This window comes from Notothenia coriiceps, unplaced genomic scaffold, assembly GCF_000735185.1.
Source record: "Notothenia coriiceps isolate Sejong01 unplaced genomic scaffold, NC01 NC01_scaffold00024667, whole genome shotgun sequence".
Taxonomy (NCBI): Eukaryota; Metazoa; Chordata; class Actinopteri; order Perciformes; family Nototheniidae; genus Notothenia; species Notothenia coriiceps.
The window spans coordinates 7,848,751-7,860,604 of NW_011357368.1; the positions used below are offsets into that span (position 1 = coordinate 7,848,751).

The window sequence follows — 11,854 nt, forward strand, 5'->3', positions numbered from 1 at the left end:
AAAGACTCCGGCCACCAGGGGGTGCCGGGCACCCCGGGAACCCCCCCAAACTCCGCCTATGATTTTACGCGATAAATACGTGTTTAAATATCAGCATTTGCCACGGAAGGCGAGTGGCAGCTACCGTAAACCTTCTCTTAACTCTTAACTTGTGGCATTTACTTGCCACGGCAAGTTGTGGCATATACTTGCCACGGCAAGTTGTGGCATATATAAGTTGTGGCATATACTTGCCACGGCAAGTTGTGGCATCTGTGGCATACACTTGCCACAGATACCACATCTGTGGCATATACTTGCCACAGATACCACGGAGTAGCGGCCTCCGTGGCAGATGCCGGAAGTACTTGCCACTGCCCGCAGATGCCACGAAATGCGCTTGCTGTCTCTCAAACTTTGAGTTTCGATTTATACAAAGGAATAAGCAGCCTGTTCCAACATGACGGAATGAGAATAACTTCGGCTAACAAACTGTTACAAACACATCTTACAACTTGGGAAAAGACAGTCTTAAACTGAATCTTACTCACCTTTGTGGGTGACATTGCAACTGTAGCGTGGCACAGTTAAGCTTGCAAATGTATAATCTCTTTAATTGTTGTTCATTTTAGTTAATTAAGCCTTATGTGTATTTTAAGAACATTTTCTGCTTTTTCTTGAAACAAGTCTGGAGTCCGGACACTATTTACCGGTATGTTCATCCACATTACTTCGCAGTTAGCATTCATTACTTCATTACTCCAGCAAACGGCGCCACATTCAACACGTGTGTGCTGTCTACATGCCTCCAGTCTAAGGCTATGCTGCTTTCACTGTCACTTGTAACTTCCTAAATCCTGCATTAAAATTAAGCTGTTCTGTTTTAAAAGGTGTATAATTGTCAATGTTTTCACAACGCTAGTCAAGTGGAAAATAAACTAAAACAAAAATACAACGTGAACCATTGAAAACAACAAGAGCTTAAATTAAATTAGTCGCGATACAGCAGTATTTCTTTAAATATGATTCAAATAGTTCTGAAAGCCCTTGAACGCAACGTGAGAATTTTGGCTTCTTCCGCGTTTACCTGAAACAACAGAGTTTATTTTATGGGCGTTAGTTTCTGAATTGAAGAGGTCACCAACAAAACTGTATATTGTTTGCGAGTGGTTTATTGTTAGAAATAGAAAAAAGAAAGCAAAAAGGGAAAGAGAAATGAGGTAAACACGTTTACCGAAAAAGGCACTTAAAGTTTTGTTTTCGTCAAAGTTAGCTGAAGTTGTTTACAATGGGATGCTGCAGCAGCACCGAGGTAAGTTAACTACAATACAATTAAACTTATTTCTGCTTTGAACCTTAACATCCTTACTCCAAACCGCAGATGATTTTGTGTAGACAACGTGTGAACAATAGCGTCACTTCAGCAGTGCAGCAGCTTGTTTTACAGCAACAACAACTCACTGATTTGTCTGCAGATCTCGGTGCAGCTGGGAGGCAACTGCATCGCAGGAGCTACAACTAAACAGCATTAATTATATCTGGTTTAATCTTTTGTTGTCTTTTATTTATGCCTTGGCAGATTAAACGAGACTGGAAACCGCTGGAGGAGCGCAGCTGCACGGACATCCCATGGCTCCTCATATTCATACTGTTTGGTGCTGGCATGGTACGTTTTTAGCTATGTGCGTTTACATTGAGTTGCCATTTAATTACGTTAACTCGACGTGTGATTTTTTTTTAACAAAACAGCAAAGCCAAATCACAGCAGTAGATGCTGTATCCATTATTGTTTTCAGTTTTTATTGAACATTTGTACTACATGATTGCTGACTCAGTCTCAATAAAAACTGATCAGGTTAACCTTCATGGGGCTATGATTGATCTCAGGGCTGTTACATTATAGGGCATTACTTTAACGTTAATCTCATACAAACATCTCAATTTTTGGCAAATGAAAACCCATGTAATTTATATTTTAAATGTTGTCAAAGTAACCTGATGCATTGTGCAATTTTGTAATTAAAATACTAAATTGTTGTATTTCATGTTATCCTGCATAGTTAACATTAGATGCTGAAATCTGTTTCATCTGCAGGCGTTTATTTGTGGCTACCCCATCGCCACAGGAGCTGCCAGCAGACTGGTCCGAGGATATGACAGTTATGGCAACACCTGTGGAAAGAATAACACCAAGATAGAGGGAGTACCTCTCAGTGGCCGGGACATGACAGAAAACAAGTTAGTCTCATCAAATATTTTCCTTTAAATGTGTTGCATCAACCTCATGCTGTCCCTCAAGTAATTTTATTTGATCTCTTTTCCTTATTAGATCCCCTACAGTGACGGAACATTTGTTTACATATTAAATAGAAATGTTGTGACCTCTTTTGCCCTGCAGTTTAGTGTTGGTGGCACATAAGAAGGCGTTCAGTATTACATGTTTGCATGCAAGGATTGCATCACATAATCCTAATCTAATTTGCCACAAACAACCGGTTACTGCATTTGTAAGCAGTTTATCTTCCGTTATCGCTTACATAGCTGATATCTTTGAGCTATCCAGACAACGACCTACATATATTCACTTAAAAATTACATTTCCAAATAGCAGTAAGATTGTCTCTTAGACAAAAGTTGACAATAAGTAAAATACATGGTTTTTCTTGCGTCCAGAAAAGTTTTAAGGTTATTGTAGGTTAATATCAGGAACACCGAACTTCATTGACATATGGTCACACTGTGCTCTGCTGCTTACATTTCTGATATACAATATGTGATTGAATAGCATACTTTAGGGGCATTTCTTCATTTTTTTTATAATTTCTCAATCAGACAGACAAGGTTAATGGGTTTTTTTTTTTTCACCCAAACCGAATTGTCCCAAATCCTTCTCTAGTCATTGTTTATGTGAAAGTCTTTTGATCTGATTTTTCCTTTTGGGCAGTTGCTTTCCATCAGCATGCAGCCTGTAGGCCCAGTTTTACTCGAACAATGGGTCATGCTTTATTGATGGGCTGATTGCCCATGGAGGCTTTGGCTAAAAGGCGTTTTGGCCACAAAGACAGATCTGTGCGACAGGATAGTAAATGTCACCATCTTTTATTTTCTGCAAAGACGAAAACAGTCCCAACTGGCATACTAATAACCAAATATACTTATATTTTGTTGATATGGGAAGTGTTTGTTATTGGATGTGGCAGCAATTAGTTTTGACCTGTTAACTAACCTGAATTTTTTCTTTATTTTTTTGAATTTATCAGGTATGTTTTCTTTCTAGACCCTTGCAACCTTGATTTAATCAACAGGAAGGTCAAGTCGCTTGCCCTGTGTGTCTCCAAATGTCCTGCTGCTGAGCTGCAAACTTACAATGATGTAAAGCAGTTTTCTCTGAATAACGGTGAGGAAAAAACAACTGTTTTTGGGAAAGGGTTGTCCAGTGTATTAAATCTGTTTACGCATATATATATATATATATTTATTTATTTATGAATAATTCTCTGCATAAATGGGATAAACATTCAATACCATTATGAATCATTGCAAACCTGTCTCAAATACTTTCATAAAACTGAACATAATCTAATTTTTTTTTTGGGTTTATAGGATCTCATCTCTGCTCCTATGATATATCTCCAACAAGATACACAAGCCATGCAGATAGATCGACTAAATGTCCCAAACTTCCTGTCCTGCCAAGGTAATCAATCAAGCATATCTTTTTAGGCTTTAATTAAATATCTATTCACCAACAAGTCATTTACTTATTACTGGACAAGATAGCGTTCCTACAAACACCAATTGTTTCCTTTATTACAATAAATTGGTGTTGTTCCAATACTGTTATTTTTGATGGAAAAGGGCACATCCAGTAAGCTCGATGTGGGTATTGTCTTTTTAAATGTTGATCTGTGTGTATCTGGTATTTATAGATAGGGAACTTTTATCTTTTTAGCATTGCTATTTAGAAACATACTCTCGTTCCAATACAAAAAAGGACCAAATTAATAATGCCGATAAAGATAAGGTTCAACGACTATCCATTAAAAATAAAGTAACATATGTTTTCCTTCATGTTTGTAGTAAGTCTGTCCCCCTGTTACACCGCTGTATTCCTACGGATATCAGCTGCTATGCTGAATTCGCCCAGGCCTTCGTCACATTCGTCAGTGACAACAGCGTGCTGCGCCGGGTCGTCGCCGGGGTGATGGCCAGCAAGGAGATCATCATGGGCCTCTGTCTACTGGCTTTTGGTATTACACATGATTACATCTAGAATGTTTTAAGGCATAGCATGAATTATTTTCATCCAATGAATTAAACAAATAATAACTCTGCTGCTCCCCCTGCACAATTGCTCATGAGGGTTCAGTAGGAAGGCTACTTCGGAAGTGAAGCTATTTTTGTCATGGAAATAACAGGAAATGTCTGAGTGGTTGCTGCCATGGTATCCACTGAACTTTAGCCCACAGTTATTAATTTGAGGTCTAAGTCCTCCCATTGGTACAGCAAAAAGACAGAGCTGATCCCATGTGAATTGTATTTCCCTTTATTTTAATCATTTGATCTTTCTAGTTTGGATTGATTGTCAAGGCAACATCATTTATAGCCGAACAGAGATTCAACCATCTGGGCTTTTTATTTAGTAACTGTTCAAATGAAATGCAAACACATAGCTACCGGTATATTGAATTGAAAAGTGTGTTTAATTCATGTTGAAGCACAATTGTAACTTTAACAAACAGGTACCCTAAAATGTGCACATTTCTTCAATTTGAAGTGTTCCATGTTAGTTGTTTACTCCTGATCAACACTGTTTTTTGTTTTTTCAGTTCTGTCCCTGATCATGATGGTTGTCATTCGTTACATTTCCAAAGTATTGATGTGGATTCTAACCATTCTAGTAATCATCGGCTCCATAGGTAATTTTCAGAACCCTCATCATTATTTGAACACCGTTTATGTTTTATCTTGGCTCTCTCAATTACAGTACCTTATGCCGACACAAGGTGACAGATAGCACATTCATGTTTTATTTAAACACGTTCCTATTGGTTGCAGGTGGGACCGGCGTCCTCTGGTGGCTCTATGCGGACCACAGGAAGGCTCTTGAAAATAACACCCTATCAGTATTTGGGAAAGAAGTTGCATCAGACAATGTTAAAGCCCTGCTTGTGTATTCAATTGGTGCCACGATATTCACGGTATGACCGGGTGCACAGGAACTTTATTTATGGATGCATTTGGTGATACAGTATCCTATATTATTATTAGAGAGTTGCTCTCTTTTTTACATTACACAGGGTTCATACATTATTTATTGCTAAGCAGTCAGTGGGATTCAAACACTGTAACAGGAGTAATATATACATGTATACCTCTCAACATTAAAGATATATTTCTATGTGTTTCCTCTGCCATATTTCAATCCTTTCTTTGTGTGAACCTCCAGGTAGTCCTCTTGCTTGTGATGTTCTTCATGAGGAAGCGTGTTGCTCTTACCATCTCCCTGTTCCACGTGGCTGGGAAAGTGTTCATCCATCTTCCTCTGCTGGCCCTGCAGCCTTTCTGGACCTTCCTCTGCCTCATGCTCTTCTGGGTCTACTGGATCGCTGTGCTTCTCACTCTCGGGACTTCAGGTGAGAGCAAAAGCTTTCAGAGGGCTCCAGTACCCGGATTTATGTGGATTGGTGTATACATGCTTGCGAAAAGTACAAAGCACACAGACCAGCCGGATCTGTTGCTCGTAACATTCCCAAACGAGTAGAATACTAAGTGGTCACTCGTGACATTTTGTCTTGTTTTTGTGGCATGACTCAACTCCCACATTTGGAATCTTGTGCCAGTCTCGTGATGTGGGAGGATGGAGTCAAATAACTTCTCTCTCCATCGCCCACTTCTCTTTTCTACAGCTCATTTTTAACCGTAAAACCTTTTTTCTTTTTTGTTAATATACAAACGTAGGCTATTATACTAATAATTATTATTATTATCATTATTATCTAAAAAAAATTCTTGATTTTATTTTTTATTTTATTAATCTGTGTCAATCTTTGCTGTCCCGTTTTTCACGCTTACCCTGTTACTGCTTGTACAACTGAATTTCCCCACGGGGATTAATAAAGTTCCATCTTATCTTATCTTATCTTAATCATTAAAATAGATAGAAATTACTTACACTATTTGCATTTTATTCTTGGCTTGTTTGACTTTTTTTCTCTAAACGGAGTTGAACTAGTTGTTGAAATAGTTTATAAAGAATGATGTTGACAAAGTAGTCTTTCATGCGTTAAGAGTCATAGAGTGTGTATATCAGAAAGATACAATATTTTTGCCCATGATTCCAGGTAGGATGCTCAAAAGGACATAGGGACATACAGTCAACTAAAACTATTTATATCTTTTGTTTAATGACTCAAGCCCATATTCCCGCTCGTTTTCCTCCACAGGGACAGCAGTGAAGAACAACTCTACGGGCTTGGTGGAATATCAGATGCAGGGGCCTTACCAGTACTTGGTGTGGTATCACGCTGTGGGTCTCATCTGGATCAGTGAGTTCATACTTGCCTTCCAGCAGATGACCATCTCTGGAGCTGTGGTCACCTACTACTTCACAAGGTACGAAAGAAGCCACAGGAAGACATTTATTATAGTGTTTGTATTGTCTCTGCTGTCATGTTTATTTGCTCATTCCGTTTTTAGGCTGTATAATTTAAATAATATATTTCTCTCTTTTTAATTTGCTTAAGGAATAAGTCCCAGATGCCTGCAACTCCCATCCTCTCCTCCATGGCACGTACCTTCCGATACCATTTGGGTACTCTGGCCAAAGGCTCCTTCATCATCACGCTTGTTAAGATCCCTCGCCTCATCCTAATGTATATACACAGCCAGCTCAAGGGAAAGGTGAGCTGTTAAATTATGCAACGTCTATTTCAAAATGCAAAAAACTGTACTATGTCATTATGTTGAGCCTGTAAATGGCAATCATCTGAACTTTAAAATACATACATTTTAATCAAGTTTGTTCCTTCTTTTTTCATAGGAAAACGCTTGTGCCCGCTGCATGCTGAAAGGCTGTATCTGCTGTCTGTGGTGTCTTGAGAAATGTCTTGCGTACTTGAATCAAGTAAGTAATTTCCGGTTGGTGAAGGAAAGTATTCTATTATACTGTAAAGTAGAAACAAGATCCCAAGTATTTACAGTGTACACGCCTGCATCGCTTAATTTCAGAACGCTTACACTGCGACAGCCATCAACAGCACAAATTTCTGCACCTCTGCCCGAGACGCCTTCCTCATCCTGGTGGAGAATGCCATCCGAGTGGCCACCATCAACACTGTCGGCGACTTTGTCCTCTTTTTGGGAAAGGTACCGCACAGCGACATATTCTGTGATATTGCCCACATCGAACTGAACTTATTGTTTTCTAACTTGCCGTATATCTACTCTGTCAGGTGCTTGTAGTCGCCTGTACTGCCTTCGCCGGCGTCCTGGCTCTGAACTACCAGCGGGAATACACCGTGTGGGTCCTGCCCCTCCTCATCGTCTCTGTGTTTGCCTTCCTGGTGGCTCACTGCTTCCTCTCGGTCTTTGAGAATGTGGTGGACGTTCTCTTCCTCTGCTTTGCTGTGGACTCAAAGTACAATGATGGCAGCCCTGGAAGCGAGTACTACATGGACAAAGCCTTAATGGTGAGGGCATAAAGGGGATACAAAGGCTGACAACTAATGAAGTAACAATAATTACTTTTAGATTAAGGCACTTTTTCCCCAAATGAGATTGAGAAGCATTTTGTGTTTTCGGGCTCAATGAGTCTCATGAAGGAACCACCTTTATTAGCAGATTAGTTCTGAAGTGGTATGTAAAAGAGCATTAGGAAGAATTCTTGGCACTCATCAGTTTATAATAGACATATTTTGCCACAGCTTTTTAAAAATTTAAATAATGGAAAAATAGTTAATGGCTAGTTTAAAACAGCACTTCTGAAAGGCGGATGCTAATGATCAAATCTCACCTCATTGGGCTAAAATAGGCGATTTAGAAAATGTTTTGCTTCAGAGTTGCTGAATCTGACTTTGAACACAGAAAAAGAAAATGTTTAGAATATAAAAAAACTGATTGAAATCCAAAAAGGGCATTACCATTTTTTTATATCTTGGACATTTATGAACTTTGTATGACTTTATTCTTAACAAAATACAAGAATACCATTCTTATAATTAACATGAGGGTAACATATCTTATCTACAACTCTTTCTTTCCTTTCTCAGGAATATGTTGAGAACACTAAGAAAAGTGGCTTGTACAAGCCTGGGGATGGACATGGACAGGAACTGAAGTCAATGGTGAGTTGGAAATGTTTTGTAGTCTTTGCATTTTGCTTTATGGAAGCTGTCAGAGTCCGGTAAAAAGCAAACCGCTCCTTGTGAAATTTAAACAAAAAAAACACATTAGCAAGTAAATAAGTTGAACACACTGTGTATGTGATTGTAATACTTTTGAGTTTTGTGGGTTAAAAGTGAGTTAATATTTCTTTTTAAAAATGTCTTACAGGCACGTGGAGGGACTTCTGCTTGACCAAGCATCAGAAAGACAGCAAAAAAACACAAAAAAATATGCCAAATATTAACTCAGAGATAACCAGCTTACCACTCCAGGGACAACAATAAGATAATAATAATCTTTAAAAAGAAGCTACACAGAGCAAAAGCTGCATTGGGTTTTATTGAATTGTATATGATAGCATAATAAGTTTGACACTAATGGCTATAATGTTAAAGCTCTTTTAGGTGTGTGTTATTAGATAGGTTTGCTTCACAATGCAATGTTTCCCTATAACAGAGTTTTTGTTTTTATAAGATTCGAATGATATGAGCGATTTGACATGGTTTAACATGTTTGTTTTTCTTCGTGACATAATTCATGTCAGCCTTAGTTTGAGTGGTTTGGTGTACATTTTGAAATGAATAGCTAACTGTGTTTTGTCAAAGGCTATTAAAGTTGTTTTAACTTCTCAATTTTATACATTAAACAAAAAACAAAAGTGTGTTGTTTGATCTTATGTCCATATCTTTAAAACCCTGCATAAGTCTAACATAGTTATCCTGGCAATTATACAATGAGACAGTAGGGGGCAGTTTAAACATACACATATTAAGGTTTTCATTTGAATTTGACAGCAGCTTTAACAGGGTGTGCAAATGCAATATAAGAATTATGAACAACCAATTTGATATTTTTTCAGATGGGGTTTATAATATTCTTCGGACATTTGTTGAAGCCGTCACTGACAAGTTCCTGAATCTTAAGGCCAGCTGACATAAAGTGTAAAAGGTGGGGTGCTGGACAGAAATATTTAATTGAAAGTAAATATATTGGATGTAAAGTTAAAGAGGGAAAGCTGCAGCAGAATGCATACAGTGTTAGGACTCTCCATCTGATCTGCACAATGCAGCACAGGTTCCTGAAGAGGTTACAGGTTGTGCTAACAAAATGAATGATGTCAATTTCGATTATTCTTTCATCAGAGGCTTTATTTAACCTTAACACGTTATGTTCCATTTACATCTGCTCAATATCTTTCTCAAGTTCAACACAGAAACCATTGTATTTGAGAGTTAGACAATGAAACTGTGAGGTCTAGCATACACCACCTGAGGGCAGCAAATCCTCTAAAATGAATGACCCTTCCATTGTGAATCCTCATCATGCCCTTCAAACATAATGAGAACACAATTACATTTGAACCTCATACCAGGCCTAACACGTTTATAGTTCTCTGAATCCATTTAAGCAAAAATACATTATCATCATTAATGGTTTTGCCATTTTTATTTCTCATCAGTTTTTGGAAAGGTTATTCAAGATTTCATTACCTAATTCAAATGTTATTTAAAAAAGATGAAACCTATGTAAAGCAGTTGGTTACTTCTGGGGCACTGTGTGGAAACAGTGTAGATTAAAAGTATCTGAATATCCTCCACGTATCTTCTCCAGTTTTGACTTTAGCTATACTTTTTGCAGGTATGTCAAACATACTTTCTGCAAACATATCTTGCAAATGTATGTTATCTCCATGTACAAAGGTAGTAAGATATTTGTTTACATCTTAAGTATTGAACAACCTATTATAATAGGTAAATACAAAATAAATGAAATGTATGATTATTTGTTTTCCCTCCTAGAATTTAAAAGTGTACAAGTACAATTGGAAGGTTACATTTATGAAGGTAGACTGACCGACCATAAATCTGAAACCCCATGTGTATCCACAATCTACTGATGTATAGATTACGGCCTCATCCCCGTTCCTTTCCAATCCACCATTGACCAGGCAACAATTAAGCCTCTAAGCGCTTAGAGGTTATTGATGTGAAAGCTCTCTGCTCACTGCTGTCCGCCTCCATAAAACACAGGAATCCAGAGGGAAACAGCTCGATGGCTAGTAGTGAGTCACACCTAAGTGATCTCAGTAGTACTTACAGAACGCTAACCATTCCTGGAAGCCTTTTGTCATTGAATAGAAAGACAGGAAAACACATTCTGCTGGAGGCCACCTCAGCAGCAAGCAGCAATATCTGACAGCCTGAATGTTCATAAATATATTTGATTGTTTCACTTGAGTAATCATGATGGTGATTATGTTCAATTGTTGTTGGGCACAAAGCAGGCTTGGACATGTGTGTGGGTTAAAGGAATGTATTGAACCTCCTAATACAGAGATCAGATTTATTTAATTATACCGAATTTTGGACACTTTTTAATATCATAACACATGACATCATATATAAATAAAATGCAGGCACGCTGATTCAAGATTTTAGAATGCATTTCAAATTAATCATATATACTTGTTTTCCCTTTTGCCCTTGTTTTCAAACCTATTTTAACACATTCTGAAGAAAGTGCATTTTATGTATTCACATTGCATCGCAGGCACTGTATATCATCCTTTATAGTTCTCTGCACAAGCAGTATATTAAATAATCATTTGGTTTTTGAAAACAGCTATAAAGCCTTGATTCCACTGGTAAATAGTTTACAACCATTAAACCTGCCCCGTCCCATATGGATGTCTATTGTTTGCGCTGACTCAGGTGCTGTAACATGAGCCTGCTAAGTGTATGTGTGTTTGTGTCGGAGAGTATTGACCAAACAGTGACTTCACCATTAAGATGAGCCATTCTGCCCCCTCAGCAGCTTAGCTCTGGAAGATCAGTCCTTTTCAACGGTGCTTAGTTTTAGTACACAAACAAGAATTCAACGATGAAAAGAGCTCACAGTGGAGCTATAGACATGCAAACAGAGAGTAAACCTTTTATAACAATAGGACGAAATTACTGTAAACATATTTATTAGAATAGGGGGATAAGTAGGAACATACCCATATGCCGTATGTCTTACAAAAATATATGCTATTTTCCCATGATAAGGCAAAGGGACATTAAAACACAATATTGAAAACACCAAAGCTAAGGATCAAAGATAATTATTGTTTAATAAGGTCTTTAAGTGCTCATTGCAAACTCTACTTGCTGATGAAAATAATAATCTGAATAATAAGTGTAAATCTAAGCACTACATGGACATTGTTGTTTGCATTGTTCCATATACATATATGAGGTCTAATAACACAAATTAAGTAGGTGATCACACCTTATAAAGTAAAAGTAACTCATCATACACCAGAGAGTGGAAGCGATAAGAAGAACTTGCGTCACAGACTATTGGTTATCCAAGAAACCTGATTTCCGAGCATCATAAGTGCTTCCTGCAATTTGAGGCATTTCCCATCACACTCAGTCATACTGTCTCCCCTTTTTATTGTTGGACAGCTTCCAACAACAGGCTGCACTGTGTGGAAATTAGCCACACG

General features: G+C 38.0%; 3 protein-coding genes across 18 annotated transcripts in view; 2 read left to right on the forward strand and 1 right to left on the reverse strand.

The window, feature by feature from the left end:
• topbp1 (DNA topoisomerase II binding protein 1) overlaps positions 1-11,854 on the forward strand; it is a 976,277-nt gene that overhangs the window by 531,509 nt on the left and 432,914 nt on the right. The window lies entirely within an intron of this gene.
• The window catches only part of madd (MAP-kinase activating death domain), a 230,960-nt gene that overhangs the window by 63,668 nt on the left and 155,438 nt on the right, over positions 1-11,854 (reverse strand). The window lies entirely within an intron of this gene.
• slc44a1a (solute carrier family 44 member 1a) lies at positions 1,042-9,025 on the forward strand. Of its 2 annotated transcripts, none has more exons than XM_010782605.1 (16): positions 1,042-1,291; positions 1,559-1,645; positions 2,075-2,217; positions 3,240-3,376; positions 3,583-3,676; positions 4,060-4,229; positions 4,809-4,898; positions 5,038-5,180; positions 5,429-5,615; positions 6,426-6,594; positions 6,726-6,882; positions 7,022-7,105; positions 7,210-7,347; positions 7,434-7,670; positions 8,250-8,324; positions 8,533-9,025. In XM_010782605.1, exons 1-16 carry the CDS (start codon positions 1,268-1,270, stop codon positions 8,554-8,556), a joined length of 1,959 nt encoding a protein of 652 aa, XP_010780907.1. In that variant the 5' UTR covers positions 1,042-1,267; the 3' UTR covers positions 8,557-9,025. The 2 variants fall into 2 exon arrangements, with proteins under 2 accessions (XP_010780907.1, XP_010780908.1); XM_010782606.1 differs by having other exon boundaries at positions 4,105-4,229.

Excerpts from the sequence above, each read along its gene's own strand:
- slc44a1a (XM_010782605.1), top strand. The coding sequence starts at position 1,268 with ATGGGATGCTGCAGCAGCACCGAG. Across the intron at positions 3,677-4,059 it reads AAACTTCCTGTCCTGCCAAG|TAAGTCTGTCCCCCTGTTAC; the intron begins GTAATCAATCAA and ends TCATGTTTGTAG. Across the intron at positions 7,671-8,249 it reads ACATGGACAAAGCCTTAATG|GAATATGTTGAGAACACTAA; the intron begins GTGAGGGCATAA and ends TTCCTTTCTCAG.